The sequence below is a fragment of the Sinohyriopsis cumingii genome, chromosome 7, assembly GCF_028554795.1.
Source record: "Sinohyriopsis cumingii isolate HCF-2022 chromosome 7, ASM2855479v2, whole genome shotgun sequence".
In the NCBI taxonomy this organism is placed as follows: Eukaryota; Metazoa; Mollusca; class Bivalvia; order Unionida; family Unionidae; genus Sinohyriopsis; species Sinohyriopsis cumingii.
In genome coordinates, this window is record NC_142967.1 from 71,001,663 (window position 1) to 71,021,086 (window position 19,424).

General features: G+C 36.4%; 1 protein-coding gene across 1 annotated transcript; it reads left to right on the plus strand.

Annotated features, from left to right (window-relative positions):
- The first annotated feature begins 1,054 nt into the window (after nt 1–1,054).
- LOC149795487 (C-type mannose receptor 2-like) lies at nt 1,055–19,381 on the plus strand. The gene is made up of 10 exons (XM_089963811.1): nt 1,055–1,191; nt 2,525–2,613; nt 3,139–3,229; nt 3,792–4,019; nt 4,547–4,585; nt 7,803–7,859; nt 9,915–10,003; nt 11,235–11,325; nt 13,379–13,610; nt 19,013–19,381. Exons 1-10 carry the CDS (start codon nt 1,140–1,142, stop codon nt 19,032–19,034), a joined length of 990 nt encoding a protein of 329 aa, XP_089819937.1. The 5' UTR covers nt 1,055–1,139; the 3' UTR covers nt 19,035–19,381.
- Nucleotides 19,382–19,424: the final 43 nt, after the last annotated feature.

Genomic DNA, 19,424 nt, shown 5'->3' on the forward strand with positions numbered 1-19,424 from the left:
ATTAGTTATGTCACAATATAAGAAACAAACATAAATATAATTCTACCCACCTGAAATTATAGAAAAATCCCTGTAGCCATGCTTTTCTAATATAATTAAGTTCACTAATGAAATAAAGACAAAATAAATAAATACACAAATAAATACAAATGAATAGTTACATGGATAGGTGCTCAATGTTTTTTCCTGACACAACTTCAGCACAAACGTCTTCAGTGAACAATGGATACAAACATATTACATATCCTCATCCAATAAAATGCCAATAAAATGCTGTAAAAGAAGACAAGACTTAGCTGCACATCATGATCGTTAAAGGAAGAAGTTGTTCCACCCTATATCTCAAACACTGCGATAAAAAATGTTTTCTACTGGCACCTGCTGTATTATATAAATATTATTATTTAACGGTGTATACAATTTGCTGATTAACAGACTCACAACGAGGTTAGTTGAAAATCTCATGCAAGGAAAATACTATGTACATGCAGATACAATAGTATATCCAGTTATACACTATAGTTAAAGATTCCAGCCTCACACTCAAGCTTCAGCCTTGATGACTTCAAAGAAAAAGAGTTTGACCGTATATACTCGCGTAAAAGCCTTGTTCAGCTGCATGCAACACAGACGTTAATCTGAACTCGCGACTGACTAGTCCTAACAAACTGCATTTGTAACTGGATCCGAGTAAATTCGGTATATGGAACTTACTCAATGTTTCTTTGAGTTGGTCCTTCCAGTAAAATCAATATTCGGACGCACATTTGCACTTTATATTTATTTTTCATCACATTCGGATGCACATTTGCACTTTATATTTATTTTTCATCACATTGGGACGCACATTTGCACTTTATATTTATTTTTCATCACATTCGGACTTTTGATTATCATCAAAGTCTTTACTGCAATCAAGCAAGGAAGCAACAAAACCGTTAATGGTGTTGAGCAGTGTGCGAAGACTATTTTTTAGTTACCTACATCCTGAATAACGTACTGAGCGACGGTTCTGTTCCTGTCTTTGACTTGACATGTATACGCTGGCATAATTTTATCTATTTGTCTATACAGGAGTGATCTGCGTTATCAAGTTTCACACGAACACATAACAGTTCTCAAGGTACTGGCCACAAAAGATGTTGCACGTATTGTCTACCAGTATTCTTCTTGCTTACAATTTCGTATCAGGTTGGTTTCTTCTTCTTGTTCTTGTTCTTCTTCTTTTTCTTCTTCTTCTTCTTCTTCTTCTTCTTCTTCTTCTTTAAACTAACAGTACATTGCGCAACTTTTCGTGCAAAGGAAACGGTAATCATCGTCATCATTAGTACCATCTTCTTTGTAGTCGTCGTCAATGAAACAGTTGCTGTCGTGCAAGAAGTAGTGGTAGCGCAAATGAAATACAAACACATGTGTGTGTGTGTGTGTGTGTGTGTGTGTGTGTGTGTGTGTGTCCGTGATTAGGATTTTTAACGTAGCTTTAACAATTTTGCAGTCATATCGTTACGATGTCTGCAGTGTGGCAGTTTATAATGCCCCACCCAGTATGTATGTATGTATGTATTTACAAAACTATTCAAAGATGTCTAGCATTGGGGCTTCATGCCGCAGACACGTATCATAATGTCCCACCCAGTCACATTATTCTAACACCAGGCCGACCAGTCATAACACTAACCTGAGCGCGAAGCGAGGCATCTGTTAGTACCATTTTTTTTATAAGTCTTTGGTATGACTCGGCCGGGGATCGATCATACGACCTCCCGCATCCGAGGAGGACGCTCTAACCACTAGGCCACCGGAGCGGTCATGTGTGCACAGAAAGCGTGCATTAAAAAATGTAAATTATAGAAAGCATTACATTTAAGCTGCATTCAGTTGCAAACAAACATTTGTATAAGTCTTTGGTATGACTCGGCCGGGGTTCGAATCTGCAACCTCCCGCATCCAAGGTGGACACTCTAACCACTAGGCCATCGGAGAGGTCATGTGTGCACAGAAAGTGTGCATTAAAAAATGTAAATTATAGAATGCATAACACTTAAGCTGCATTCATGTAAACAAAATCCTAAATTGGGATAAAGGCAGGACAAGCTCTATGTCTGTCCTTCAATGTGTTAATGCCAATTATTTTGAAAACTATGTATACCAGAGCCAAGATCAAATATGAAGAGGTGGATCCCGTCGGGAAGACGAGACACCATTCAAATAAAAAGATGATTTTTTCAATATCATGCTTGTGACGCACGTTTATCCGAATATACAACGTGAAATTTTGGTACGCCCTATTGTTGAAAATGGATGAACTGGAGACGATCGTAAAGTAAGCTGGAAAAAGGTGAGGCGAAGAGAGTGTATTTGGAATGTGAACAACTCGTGTAGGTGTACGATTATTAGTTCACGCATATTATTGGAATGAGTATGTATGTATGTATGTATGTATGTATGTATGTATGTATCTATGTATGTATGGACAAAACTATTCAGTTATGTTACTAATGCTATCGAAGTCATTTGCTTTCAGTTGCTGGTCAGTGTGGACAAGGTTGGTTACATCATGATGCCTCCTGCTACTTCTTCAGTCGTGACACACTAACATGGGTGGAGGCGATGGTCTGTATGTCTCTATGTCTCTCTCCTTGAACATACTAGTGCACCCCCATACTCCCTCAGCACTGCTTCTAATCGATGCACACACACACACACACACATATATATATATATATATATATATATATATATATATATATATATATATGCGTGATATTGATGATTTTGAAATAATACTTCTATTAGATCCACAATCATGTCAAGCGTTGTAAAATGTTGTTGTTTATCTGTACCTACTTTTGGCTTCTGACAATCACTCAAAAGTAACTGAAAACGTTTAGGCTAGTAGAAAACCCCACACTAAAACAACTAGTTTTGGATGTGTGTGTGTGTGTGTTTCTTTCATTATGATCAAATATATGGTTTCTTTAGACGAGATACTGAAATTATGTATTTTGTAAAGTTTTCATAAGTGTACCTTTATAATTGTGCTTATGTCGTTACTTTGTTTTCCTTAGCAGTCAGTACAACACTGTCGTTCTTAGAAACATGACATGCGCTTACCATATTCTTTTTGATTTTTCAAAGACTATGTGCAGACTCCATGGTGGATATCTCGCGGAAGCAACAAGCGACAGAGAAGGGCATTTCCTTGAAAACCAAGCAAAGGTTTTCGCTCGTAAGCCGCTTTTCGTTATAGTTTTATATCGACTTACGAGAAGTTCACACGTGCAGTATTTTACCATATTTCAGTGTATGACATATAATGATATCACCGTTTAATAGGGCTTTACAATGGCTTATTTTTAAGACAAAATATTTAAATAAGTCTTTGCAAGAACAACACCTATCAGTATCCATATTATGCATCAATTTACTGTTGCATGATGGGATTGTCAGCTATATTTTTTCCATATTATACATCAATTCACTGTTGCATGATGGGATTGTCAGCTCTACTCTTTCCATATTATACATCAATTCACTGTTGTATGATGGGATTGTCAGAACGACATTTTCTATAATATGCATCAATCACTGTTGCATGATGGGATTCTCAGAGCTACATTTTACATACTATGAATCATTTCACTATTGGCCAGCAATTAAGTCTTCGGGAGTCAAATGCAAACCGATTTTATGACAGACTAAAAATGGAGGAACAACCATCATATATCTGAAGATAGTCTTGCATCCAGTAAGAGAAAGTATTATAACTTGTTTTAAATTTCATGTTGCAGGAGAATTTTGGATTGGCGGATCAGATACCATAGTAGAAGGAGAGTGGGTATGGCAAAATTCAAAGACGGAGCTCAGGCCACCATCCTATTCAAATTGGTATCCCGGAAATCCGAACGGAGGGGCACCTGAAAATTGTATGGCGATTGCCGGAGATGGAACTTGGCGCGACGAATCATGCCATGGGGTATCACTCTATTACATTTGCGAGATGAACCCCAGCAAGAAGTGAAATTTCTGCAATCCCATTCATGCACAATTTGAACCATTCGTCTATACTTTGTAATTATTATGTGAGAGAATAAAGAGCATGGAAATAGGTTTTGTGGTCTGCGGGAAAATGACTTTTCGCTCTATAACGCAAGGCTGAGTCAAATAACTATTATATGTATGAAGGGAAGAGAAGAACTGTAATTTATTTCTTGTTTTGTTTGTATTTATTGATCATGGTAAGAAGTATACTGTCATTTAGAACAATGAAAATAAGAAGTATATGAAACAAAAATTGCAGAATTTTGAAAGTTTAACCGCCATGTTGCAAAAAATGTTTGAAACAAATACAATTGTTGCAAAGAGTCTCATCAAAAGCCACTATGTAGCCTAGATGTAAAGAGATCGAAGCTATCGATGTGTCTGAAACCCAAAATATGCAGTTACTGGCACAAGGATAGATCTAAATTTGCTAGTACAATGAGTTTTCCTGTCCTTATGTTATGAGATATATAGTAAATTGACGCCAAAATTCCTTTTCTGTTAGCAAAACATGACGACATTCCTAACCCCGCCATATGCAGGGGTTAATGTCATCCATAATTGGTCGATATTTTTCGTTCAATATTCAAGTTTCCCTCTCATCAAGTAAAGACACAAAAAGTAAATGAGTTTCTACAATTTTTTGCGCAACGGACGAAATGTAAGTATTATTATAAATAAAAATAGTATTCCGTGATTCACCTTCATATCATCATCATCATCATCATCATCACTATCATCATCATCGTCGTCGTCGTCGTCGTCATCGTTCCACCTCGTTCCCTTGGAACATAGGGCCTACACGGCAGCTTTCTATTTATCAAGGTAGTGGACCATCTGTTCAAGTATTTAATTACCTCAAAAGTCCCTTCTCTCAAGCAAAGTTAACGAATAAGGATAAAACCATCCGATTTGGGCAAATAAAGTAATATAAACCAATAATGTCAACAATACATATCATTTTCAGTTAATACTCTCTCTCTCTCTCTCTCTCTCTCTCTCTCTCACACCTTTAATTTTAATCGCCATTTACAATCTATCTAAATCTGATATTTGTAACAAATGTAACATGGGCTATCTGATATTTGTAACAAATGTAACAAGGGCTATCTGATATTTGTAACAAATGGAACATGGGCTACGATTGCCAAGCCGATTTAAACCCGACGATCTAATTATACCTGTTCCTGAACAAATACTGATCCTGTTTTATTAATCACATTGAATGGCAAGACGTTTCAGTTTAGGAATGGATATTCTTTGAAAGTTAGAACCGAAACCTTTATGATACCAGTTTAAAGCCTGAATAGTCCGAGTTTCCTCTGACCTTTGCCATCCCATTTTTGATATTTGGAAATTCGTGATGAGGTACACCCACCCCAACATAAACGTCCAAATATAAAAAATGGGATGGCAAGGGTCAGAGGAAACTCGAACTATAGCCTGGGAAATATTAAGATAACATTTAGTCCAAAATACAATGGCACTTTACTGTAGAAAATTTGAATTAGGTTTAATGCAATGGCATTTTAAGGTAGAAAATGGGAATAACGTTTGAGTTAGTTATACAGTTAAGTGTCAAAAGATCCATTTCATAAAAATACCTAATAATAACGAATATTGCATTGCTGAAGGCAAACTTTATTTATCTGATAAAATATTGCCGTCTTTGTATAGGATGCAAATAACTGGAAGGGAAGTTATTGTATGAATGAGTCTGAAGAACACATTGGAAAAAACGTTTAATACCGGCTCACGTAGTGTTAGGTTTAATCGTGAAGAGAGGCACTGGGTCTAAAAATCAATAATTCCAATTTACTTTCCAATGGCAAAATAATTGACCCGAGACCAATGCATAGTCTGATGATTCGGAATGGACGCATAACACCCAGCTCATAAAATTTCCCTGTAATGGTCATAAAACTTGCAATTTGATCAAACATCAGTTTAAGATATTGCTCGGCAAAGGTAACGATACGTTAAAAGAGTCTTCAACAATTATATTGTCCTTTCGGAAATTTACTGCTTTATGTCAGGCAATGACGTATCAAAAACTCCTTTTGAATTTCTTGCTTCTGATCAAGCATTCTATCTTTTTCACACACTCAAGATAGCGAAATATCTATTCACCTGCAGAAAGTACTCATATATATATATATATATATATATATATATATATATATATATATATATATATAGAGAGAGAGAGAGAGAGAGAGAGAGAGAGAGAGAGAGAGAGAGAGATTATCGTCTTGTTTGCAGTATGACATTCTACACACACACACACACACACACACACACAGACAGACAGACATATATATATATATATATATATATATATATATATATATATATATATATATATACCACACACGTTAAAAGAATGGCATTTAAAGTGTTGATATAAAGCAAATTGATATACCAATACCATTGGTATATCAAATTGTGATCCGCCCATGGCGCAATAATACGAATATACAAACATTCTTTCAACTGCAGGCCTACATACATATTGCGCTGGATGAAAACATTATAACTGAACTTGTACCAGATAATCTACAGTAATCTAGTTCGTCGTAACGGTATGTTTACACTTTCCTTTGGATATATCAACAGTGTTCATAATATCTATGATACATAGTTGCAATAGCCAGTCGACACTAGGCCTATATGTTAAATTTGTCTGTTACGAGGCACACATACTGTAGCGTATTTAATGCTTTGTTGTTGCTGTTTCTTAAACCTATTATAATGTTCTAAAAATCGATTATTAATTATTTAATATAAAAATGTCGAAATGGTCGCCCCCCCCCCCGGATTATCGTAGCTAGATACGGGCGAAAATTCATGAAAAATACGAGCGTTGGGGATTTTAGGTCGTGTCATACGACGATGTCTCTGGACCTATGAATGTTGTTCCTCAGAGTGGATCACTGTTCACTGTTTGCAAACGTTTGTTTTAACACAAGGGAAGAGTTCAGTCCCGAACGTTCAACGGCTTTCTTAAGTTTGAGTATATCTTTCGAGAACATTAGGCACGATTCATGAAAAAGAATGTTTTTACTTGATGAAGTGAAGTCATGTGAAAAGCAAATAGATACAAAACTGTAGTTGTGCAGCTATCAACAAAATGTGATTGCACACTTAATAAGACACTTAATTTATTAACCAATGTTATGTCAAAGGTGTGGAGGATTCGATCCCAGTGTGTTTATTTAATTATTAACACTCGTTGGCGAGTAGGAAAAATATACATTGTGTATACAATCGCTGGTTACAATACGGTCCCGGTACTTTAAGTTTTTCCCACCTAGGTCATCACGTGATCAATTATAACTTTAATGTGGCACTAGAATTCGAGCAGAGATTGATAAAGTGACACACCTCCACATGCGGCCTGATACCCCAGTGCTAGACATGACTATGTACTGCCACAATGCAGACGTTTTAGCGATATGACAAAAAATATTAAAGAGCGTTAAACATCTCTCTCTCTCTCTCTCTCTCTCTCTCTCTCTCTCACACACACACACACACACGCACACACATCAGGTTTACTGATTAATAAACATTATATTGACCTCAACAAAGATCTAGGATTGTGTTCGGACGAACCATATCTCGTGTGTTCGTGTCATGCCATTTTGGTTCTTATCTAATTATGGCATTATAAGTTATAGGATAGTTGGTTCTTATCTCTTTTCAGTTACTATCAAGTAAAACTTCCACATTTACAATTGTCAGTCACCTATAAACCTAAGAAATTACAATGAGTTTATGCACTTTCCTTTTTGGTTTTTTGTCTACTTATGTTTTAGGTAAGTAATCACAATTTTATTTAAGGTTATTTAGAGAATACTATAATGTCGTAGTGATATAAGTGTCTGTATAATGTATTATTACTAGTACTACTGAAATCGTTGAAAATCCAGTTGTAATATTTTACTTCACTGTTTTTAAAATCATTTATATCCTTTTCAAAGAAATTATATTTTGTAGAAATTCATAAAAGATGAGATGTGACAATTTCCCAAGAATGGGATAATTAATGAATAACACTGAAACTTTTCTGTCCTTCCGTGAGTTCTGTTCCTCTCGTCATCCTCCAGTTTACTTCCTCTCCCCATCCTCCGTCTTCGACACACGTACAGCACTCCCTCGTTATTACACTGTTATGGAGTAGTCTGTGATAACAGCCTGTAATGAGACCATGTTAGAATGAAGTGCAATTAAATTTTCAACAAGATAATAAATGACCATAGGGGACGTCCATTAATTATGTCAACAATTTTTAGGCAATTTTTTACCTCCTCCCCCCCTTGTCAGCAACTGTCAAACTTTCAGTGACCCCCCTAATAAAATTATGTCAAACTTTTTTACCCCCCCCCACAAACTAACAATATTTTATACGGCTGGCTTTTATGCTAAAAATAGAATTATGGAAATTAAAAGGTCTACAAATAAATTTTAATACATTTTTTTTTACTTGTTTAACAGATTTCAAACTGACTATAACACTTTGAATTCATGAAAAAATCGAGACTTTATATTCTAGCTTCTATCATCTTCCCATGGGGAAGCCAAATGTTCCTCAATTGTTATAATGGGCATAGTGGCTGATTCATTAATTTCTTCAGATTAATACCATATGTGGTTAATCTGTATACAGTCTACAATCTACATTGAATAAAAACAAAATATGATGATGCAAGACTATGACTTCCTTGGCAAGAGCTCAACCGGTTTAGGATTAAACTGGTGGGCTGTTCACGGGCGAGCGAGTGTGTGCCATATCAACGCACCGACTAATTTCCTATTTTTTGATTTATTAAATTTATTGTAACAAAATAACATTGTTGACGTCAATTTATCTTGAACTCCCCCCTCCCCCATGTCAACAATTGTCAAACTTCTTCAAACCACCTCCCCCCCATTTTGTTGACATAATTAATGGTCGACCCCACACCCATCTTACAACATATTGCATGGTATTATATATGTACGTAAAGTGTGGAAGTGCGTTTAACTTTTTGCAAGGTATAATGTAAGCTCATATGATGAGGAAGTGCGATATAACAAAGTGCATGGTATAATGTAAGTCCATATACTGTGGAAGTGAGAAGTAATATTTTGCATGGTATCATGTAAGCCCCTATGATGAGGAAGTGCGATATATCACATTGCATGGTATAATGTAAGTCCATATTGTGTGGAAGTGCGATATAACATATTGCATGGTATAATTAAGTCCATATATTGTGGAAGTGCGAAGTAACATATTGCATAGTATAATGTAAGTCCATATACTGTGGAAGTGCGAAGTAACATTTTGCATGGTATCATGTATGCCCCTATTGTGTGGAAGTGCGAAGTAACATTTTGCATGGCGTAATGTTAGCCCCTATATTGTGGAAATGTGAAGTAACATTTTTCATGGTATAATGTAAGCCACTATACTGTGGAAGTGCGAGATAACATATTGCATGGTATAATGTAAGTCCCTATACTGTGTGGTTTAATGTAAGTATTCATACTGTGAAAGTGCCATATAACATATTGCATGGTATAATGTAAGTCCCTATACTGTGGAAATGTGATATAACATGTTGCATGGTATAATGTAAGTGCCTATACTGCGGAAATGTGATATAACATATTGCATGGTATAATGTAAGTCCCTATACTGTGGAAATGTGATATAACATATTGCGCAGCATATAATTTGTATCTAGAGTAGAAATCAGCTTTGTTTCCTACACTCGTTTTAAAACTATGAATATCCCAAGCAAATTAAAAACACCATTAAGAAATACAAAATTAGACCAAATAAAAAAATATGTTCATTTTTTGCCAATGTTTTTTGTCCACTTTAGTCAGTGGTCAGTGTCAGCAGGGATGGTTAAACCATGATGAAAACTGCTATTTCTTCAGCAGAGACACCCTCTCGTGGCCAGAAGCAATGGTAATATGACGATAGACTTCCTAACACATGATGGTAGAATTACTGAAATAGAGTGTTCCTACTTGCATTTCATATAGATACTATGAGATGGTTTACGTATATTTATTTACAAATACCCCCAGAAATGAATTTTATTTCAACTTTCTAAGAACTGTAACTGTTTGTCCTTTTTAAAAATAATTTGTTAATAACGAGGACATTAGATTTAAACCCATTGGTAATATGCGAAGACAACTGTTTTTATATCAAGAGAGGAATATTTAGGAAACTTAATTTCATAAAATCCAATTGATAGAAAAGATGTAAATAAAACTTTGTATCATACGAATTATCTTTCTTTCATTATACCTCGGTTCAAATCATCGAATGATATCTTAGTGGCTTATATTACTAGTATAGACATATTTGTTAATACGAATATAGACATATTGGTTTCAACTTCTATGAGATTCGACCAAGAAGGCGTGACCTCAGAATGCCAACTAGGTTGCCATTTTACCATCAGTAAGGCGCGACATCAAAAGAGTATAGGCAACACTTCCATGAGACATACAATCATGTAAAGTTGAACAAATTCAGCGCTTTCTTTTGTGTTTAATGCTGTACATAATTCTCTCTGTTTTGCGATTTTGTAATTGCTTTCGACAAGGACTCAGTGTAAGTAGAAAATACTCAGAAAATTAAAAACTATTTTTATAATGTTCTATTTTCACAGTTATCATTATCTTTCCTTAACTATACGATACATTTCTGGATGCAGCGTGCTTGAAAAGATTGCTATTTGCCATATGATTTGTGTGTGTGCGTGTGTATACATGCATGTATGTATGTGTGCCCGCAGCATAGGTCAAGGGTTGTCACGTGACTCCACTGGAACTCATACTGCAAATACATACATAAATTCCGACAAGTTTAATCATGCAAATAAAGCTGAAAATATGACACAAGGTTCTGTTCAATACGCTTAGTAAATATTAGCTTTAGTCTCAGACTGCTTAGTATACTAGGCCGTCACTGACTGACCCCCCCCCCGCAAAAATCCTGCGGGCGCCCATGTATGTATGTATGTATGTATGTTCTCAGTACTCAGTGCTCAGTGTACATGTTAAATTTGTTTCAGCATATCAGAGAGCAATGCGACATTTCTCCTTTTTTAGGTTTTCACTTACAATTTAATTTTTGTTTGCTTACCTACATATATCGTTTACTTCTGTCTTGTAACTTGGATCAGGAAATGTGCATCGTTCAAGGAGGCTACCTGGCAGAAATCGAGAGTGAAAGGGAAGGACATTTTATAGAAACCGAAATAAAGCTTCACGGACGTATGTAACATACAGACAGACACACAGACAGGCACACACACACACTATGCTTTTGTTTCCATCCACCTGTCTGTAACTCTGTCTCTTCCAGAATAGCATGTAAAACCTTTGTACTAGGTACTTTAGTTTTAAAGACGGGTATCATTATGTTCGGAAGGAGTCAAAGTCCACTATTAAAATTTCATAAATACTAACAGTTTCCAATAACTTTTATAAAACGTTATAAGTGCAGTTACAACATAAAGATACGATGTAACTGAATATGGATTAGGAGGCCCAGTCTGGACGACGGGCGGGGTGCGTGTAAAGGAAGTTAATCAATATGTCCATAATCGGGGGAGTAACGTTGCTACATTTTCCAAGTGGAACATGAGATAATTGATCATAACTGTGAGGATTCGGCTTCTGAATAGTGATTACATTTAATTAAAAATAAACAAATCTGTATACTATTTTCTGCTGCTAGTGACAAGGCAGAATGTTTTGTGCATGCATTCTTTGCTTAATTTATTAGTCCATCAGTAAAGTGATGAGCGTTCATACTATGAAACTAGACTGCCATAATATATATATGCATTTTGCTGAGAGAGAAAACATACGTTAGTAGTAAATGATTGGATCTGGGGTCATGCGGGAATTTACATTACGCGATAGGTTAACATGATTGTGACAGTTGGGTCGTATGGGAAATCTTATGTTAAAATGTTATATATATATATATATATATATATATATATATATATATATATATATATATATATATATATATATATATATATTTTTTATCTCCAATCTAACACAAACATATATTATCCAACACGCCGTGTGTAGTGGCCAATACTCATAATCAACTTTGTAACACTCAAAACTGTATCATCAACTCATCGTTTGTAGTGACCAATAACACGTATTATATTATCCAACACATCACATATACTCTCCAACAGGCAGAATGTAGTGCCAAGTAACCCGTCATCTATTATCCAACACCCGACACTTTACCATCAGAATGAAGTGTGTAGTGACCTGCTACCTAGGGGTTATATATCCGAGATTTAAATACAAAGCATTACTTATACCATATATCATACCGGAGGAGACAGTAAATTTGTATATATTGTTGTACCAGTGTACAATAATCTAGGCTACCAACTCATAATGACACTAAAATGGGCTGACTAAATAAAGGCAGTACTAAATTTCGAAAACTGTAAATTGTTGGCCAAGACTAAAGGTTGAATGTTGAATAGTATGTGACAGGGTATTGGTCACTATACACGGCGTTTTGGATGGTAGATGACCAGGTATTGGTCACTATACACGGTGTGATGCATATTATATGTGGTGTCTTGGATTGTGGATAAAAATATTAACATTACTATTCCCGTTGAACCCCTTAAACTCATTTAACTCTTTAATATCATCCCCATGTTAAACCTATGGACCATTTTAACACAGGATTTCCCATACAAACCCGTACTGTCTCCCGCATGTTACCCTACGGCGTAGTATTCATTTGCGTGTGACCCCCACCCCCCAATCCACTCATGTAACTACGGACGTTTCGTTATCACCTGTGGCGCTGGCAAGTAAAAGCAATTCTGAAAAAAGGCACGCTCCTTAGGAAGCAGTGGGGCTTTGTCAGAAGTGTGGGGCTGCAATCAAAATGTCCTTTATTCATAATTTGCACCCCATCTGTGCAATATGAACAGGAAATTGGCAGCTATGGCTTACTGGTTGCCCATTTCTACGCCTGTGTGGAATACTTAGATGTGACGTTATGGGAGACAAAACAATTTTAAAATAAATATCCAGAGCTGTTCGCCTTTTGTCCTTTGGTCTTTATATTCGAAATAGATGTATTTCTCTTCTGCATAAACTCCTTGTGATGCAATTGTCAACGCGTACACTTGAGAACATGTTTGACCCCAGAATTATGCTTATGTGGTTTTGCATGTTGCATGAGTTTTTTTAAGATGATGATGACGGTAATAATAATAATAATAATAATACACTAAATTGTAACACCTATTTTGATATCATTTCGATGCAGACAACTTCTGGCTGGGGGCATCTGACACCATTGTGGAGGGGGAATGGGTCTGGGAGACCAGCAAAATAGAGGTGTCGCTTACTCCTTACACTAAATGGGGGACTCGTCAGCCGGACAACTACGGTTCTGCAAACTGTTTAGCCATCCACGTGGTAGATAATTGGGTAGATGAGCAGTGCAATCTACCGAAAAACTTCGTCTGCAAGTTAGGTTATAACCACACTGCAATCGGGTAAGAATTTTGATAGTGATAGTAGAGTAAATGAAAAACAAAATCTGTCATTGTTCATTTCTCTGTACTAAAGTTATAAAGGTAATGCATGAACGTTTTACAGGAATACTAGAAAATGCACACTGACTCATGTTTGCTAACAGTTAATGTTCAGGTTGAATGGTTCATTCTGTTTTTCTGAAGCTTGTGCCAATGGTAAGTATAATTTTAAACAACTCAAATATATTTGACAAATTATTCAATTAACGCTTTTGTGGAGGCGTAAACAATGGTATGCAGATCAACTTACTCGTATACTTTATGTGGTATCAACATCACGGGTCCTACTCTAGACCGTCTATCAGACGTCACAGGTCCTGCTCTAGACCGTCTATCAGACGTCACGGGTCCTACTCTAGACCGTCTATCAGACGTCACGGGTCCTACTCTACACCGTCTATCAGACGTCACGGGTCCTACTCTACACCGTCTATCAGACGTCAGCGGAAAGTACAGTGGCCCAAACTAAAGGAGATACTGGACGAAAAGCTAAGATCGAAGTCCGGGAATAAAGCAGTACGCAATCTATACCCCCTCACCCCATCCACCCACCCACCCCCGAATTTCGGAACTCGTGTAGAAAGATAATTATTCTATAAGATTATTCACACTGTATGTGTAATGGTTATGTGAGTAGAAGGAAGGAGTAAAAGTTCTGTGTATGCACATTATCCTTGCACCGGCTGACAAGTTCCAACTTTGTATTTGTCCAAGTACAAATGTATCAAACTCTTATCGGGGTACTAAAATTCATTCCCATTAAGATGACCACAACTAAATGACAAGCTTACTGAAACTTGAAAAATTGAATTCTCCACTCTATCATTTAATACAAGCAAACAACGAGAAGAAAGAAACTATAATGATCCTACCAAAAACTAAATCTAAAGGAAACAAAACTCTGTCATCTAAAGTTCTTGTAAAACATTCAGACAAAGCATTTATTGTCTCGTTCAGCAAAACATAGGGAGTGATATTTCTATGCATGGGCAATTATCCCATATACAATAAAGCGTAGTTGTAATGCGCCCAGTTTTATCAGTAAACAACATTGATTGCTATAATAATCACTTTACAGGTTACGTATTCCATGTCAATGATTACTGAGATCAGTGGAAGTTTAACTGTAAACAACGTTCTCTTGGTGAACAACCTCTTATTGTTCATTCTTTCACATAAAAAAATCTTGAAAATATTAGTTTTATTGTCGAAACTCGATGGTTTTAAACTAAGTAACAGAAGGAATAAAAACCATCAGGTTTTGTAACATTCATCTAAGAAATTATTTCTCTCGCATATAAGTAAAAATTCAAAAGACACAAACGATTGCACAGACTGATGTTAAGATAGAAATGAATAATTGCTTACCTAGTACTTTATCCAAAGATTTTCATCGGACTTATGACACAACAAAATGCCACGAATGAGGATGATTTCTAACTAAAAATTCAATCAAATTAGTAAACAAGATCAGGTTTTGATCTTAAATTCAACTAATCATCATTAAAAAAATGACACGAGAATAGTCAGATAGGCCAAAACTCGAACCTCATTCTCGGACAATGATCAAGCACACAATATAAAATGAAGTATACGTACTTTCATTTATGTTGTTATTTATTTTCTAGAAGTAACAGTTGTAGTAGGTGTATACGTGCTAACATTATAATCATCATTATTGCCAATTGCGAGTTTCAAACTAAAAATATAAGATAGTATATGCAAGAATGAGATTATGAGCGTGATTGTTACAAATCAGACTATGTGATAATCATCATCATCATCATCATCATCATCATTGGCGACTCGGTCTCGAAAGACCATGCGAATAGCGCCCTTGGGGTGTTGTCTGTCTCCGTTGGCATCGTCTGCTGTGGCTGTGCAGGCCTATACGTGAGTGACAGTCCCTACTGCAGTTGGTGCAGACATACTGGGAAGTCTGCGTTACTGTGGTTGCTGTTGCGTTCTTCTTTCTCTTACGTTTCTCTGCCGCCAACTGGCCTCTCCTCACATCAGCGACTGATATGCCATTGTTTACCATCAGTCTCCAGGTGCCTCGGTTCTCAGCCAGCTCTTCCCAGCCATCGGGTGAAATGTTGCATGCCTTCATGTCCCTCTTGCACACATCTTTGAAACGGAGTGAGGGGCGTCCGACTCTTCTCATGCCAGTGGCCAGTTGTCCATATAAGATGTCCTTTGGCAGCCTTCCATCCTCCATGCGTCGGACGTGACCCAGCCATTGAAGGCGGCGTTTAATTAGCAGGGAGTACATGCTGGGGGTACTTGCACGCTGCAGGATCTCACTGTGTGGAACACGGTCTTGCCAGCTGATTTTTAGGATGCGTTTTAGGCACCGTATATGGAAGGAGTTGAGCCTGCGTTCTTGCCTCATGTAGGTACTCCACGTCTCACTTCCATATAGAAGGGTGCTGAGAACGCAGGCCTGGTAGACTCGGACCTTGGTGTGCTCTGTCAGCGCGTTGTTTTCCCAAACCTTCTTTGTTAACCGAGCCTACCATGTGATAATAGACAGATAATTCATGAAAGCATTTATTTTTAAATTTAAAAAATCTGATATTATGGATTATTTGGCTAAGTTAATATCTACACTTTATTGCACATAGAAAATATCCGATATTTTTCCACTTTACAATGAATGATATATTTTGACGATACAGATGAATTAATTAATATAAAATAATTTAATTTAAATCTAGCCTCCATGCCACAGGTCCGCCCAAAACACAACAACTCTAAATTTAACTAAAAACACTTTACCAAAAGTGAACCAGACCCAGAGATGTTACGTACGACACCACGAGAATGTGAAAACCAAATCAACATTTTGTTCCTCTTCACAGAATCATTACTTCTATTCCAATGTAGTCCTTTAAACAGAAAGGTCAAATATAGTTCGAAAAGTATCACGTAATAACAATTTCAAATAACTGCATCTATACATTTCGTGTTACTTATTGAAAGAGGTGAAATAGGTTTGTCTACGATTGCATTATAGGAAATGAGACACAACGTTGATAAATAACTGTCAAAAAACACGAGTGCCATAAAATTTAAAATGAAATCATCGTCTTGAAAGGCAGATTGTTCTTTACTGATGCTTGATAACTGTCTTGAGATTGTACCTTTCGTTTGGAACACGCAGGCACTTACTTATACTTTTGATCTTCTCAACAGTTGTTTCTAAATCTATTGGTCTTGTAAGCATATCCGATTGATTATCTTAATTGATGCATGAGATCTAACGAGCGTATAGGGATTGTTGAGGAAACTGAAGATCTCAGAAAATGAAAGCCTAATTACATGATTTTTACCTACATGAATAATAGTATATCTGGAGCTGATACAGACCTGTTTCGTTGGAATCGTATTCTGTTCTTTTGATGAGGTGAATCCTGGAAACGCTAGAACCCTAGTGTACCAAATTCCTGTCACATAGTTGGCGATGGAATCGCTCAAAATATTACGTAAATGTCGTTAGTTTTGGAAGGAAAAGAAAAGTTTAATTAAAGATAAAGGAACTCAGTTTTTGAGAAACGAATAATTTCTCTTCAAAGTCAAAAAAAGATATTCCTTATTATCGTCACGTATCCGATCTCCGTGTAGATGAATCATTTCTGAAGGGACACGAGTCTTAAAAGCCCAGGTAGCGCTACCTCTTCTACACTAGTGACAAGAATATAGAGCCCGTTTTTCGAATATGGTAGCGTAAACATCCTCGTCATTTTAGTTAAGTAACCAGATAAAAATGGAAGGGGGATTGATTCTTATGATTTCTTTTTTTTTGTTTTTTACACGCCAAAAGGACAAATAGGAAAAATAGAGACTTATCATGATCGGTATCCATAAAATACTCCTTCTGAGTTGTTTTCGGCCATTTCATTTGAACAGCCAGTGCAAAGGACATCCTGCATGGAGAGTTGTTTGTTTGCATCAAGATCCCTAACTCAGTTAGGCACAATATAAGATTTTCTAGCCATTAAGAAACCTAAAATCAAAACTCCAGAAGACAAAGTCTTTGTCCTCGTCCAATTTCATTGCTTTGAACATCGCCAATAATATCTCCGGTATAATGAGCAGGGCTTTCTTTGGCAATGAAGGCTTGATCTAGCAATGTCTTTCAGAAAAACAAAATTAATTTAAAAGCTTCTGCAATTCGGTTTATAAAATACGTATCAAGCAAAAAATTAGTCAGTCTCGTGTATTTTTTAGTAGGTTAAAAACCCTTCCAGTATAATCAGTTAACATAGTCATATATAGCAGCCACTCAGATTGCGATACGGAGATGATTTCTCGACGACAGACGAATTCAGACTAAAGGAAAGGTGCAGTGACTGTCTTAGCTTGCATTAGTGTAGTTTTTAACCTTTTGGCTATGTGCGACAAGTTAAATTTGTGTACACGCGCACTATTGAATTCATTGTGAGGGTTACTCAATGTCCGGTTTAGGCTAAGTTTGAGTTAGGCCCGTCTAGTGACAGAAAATGGCAGTGTTGTATTTTATATCAAATTATAGCCAGTTGTTTAAGTCGCACTGTCCTTATCATTTAGACAGTCAGACAACTTTGACAGCAATCTCTGCATAGTAGTCTCTGGGGATTGTCTCTCTTGGTCGGTGGTTGCAAGTAGTTTCACCTACATCCTCCAGGTTTCATCTCCTGGTTGACCTATACACCTTTCATCCGCTGCGTGCGGCTATGCTGTGTTGGTTCCTGATGGCTATCATCGCTGAAGTCCACTGATCATTTCTATCCCGGGCCTTTCTTTTTCGTAGTTTGACCATTTTCTGCCCTGTATTGACCGGTATATTGTCCTGTGACTGCTTTAGTCATAGCAGAGTGATCTGATGCTGCACGATCCAGCAGGTGGCAATGCGTAGGTGGCCTGCAATAGCTAACGTAAACGGATGGGCAGCTGTACAAAATCCTTAAGCTATTGTGCTATTAATACGAGAGACAAATAACGCAAAATCGTAGACAGATTATTCTTCCCACTTCTGTAATTTCAGAGTTCAGTCTGATACACTTGTTGTTATTTAGTGATAATACATGGACCAAAATGGTTAAAAATAGCATGTCTATACTGAAATGGTTTTTAAATTTCAGTGTCTCCTAATTATCATACTTCTCGATCTAGGATCAGTGTGGAAATTTCTTCAGGGAGGATACAATTTTCAATAAGAGTCCTTTTTATTACATGACCAAAATATTTAATTATCATGGCATAAGTCTGCACATCGGTTATGCCTTTCAACAAAACTATTATCTAATGGGCCATGCTATCATAACTTAACTTCACCATTCTTAAAGGGTACATTTACATACAATAAATCTTTTTCTTTACAGTGGAGAGGTGGTTGTCGGATAGATGATTTCTGAAGACAAGTTAGATAAAAACCATCTGTGAGGACAGTGCATACTGTTTATTACTTTACATTATTCAATATAATAAACCAATACAGACAGAACTTTAGGTTTATATTTTGTTATAGGTAAATTGATTGACAAATAATTTATTAAAGCAGAAGCCTCCAGTGTAATAAGAAAACAATTAAGCGAGATTTTTGTTGCGTTGTCGAATGGATTTATCTAATATATTTTGTGACTTTTAACTGATAAGAATTGTTACTGTATCCAATGTAACGGTCTGTATGTATGTTTGTGCATTTGTATGTCTTTAATGTGTTAAATTCAATAAATAATCAGTCATCTTAAGTGGAGTCTGCTTCTACCTTGTTTTGATGAGATTCAATATTTT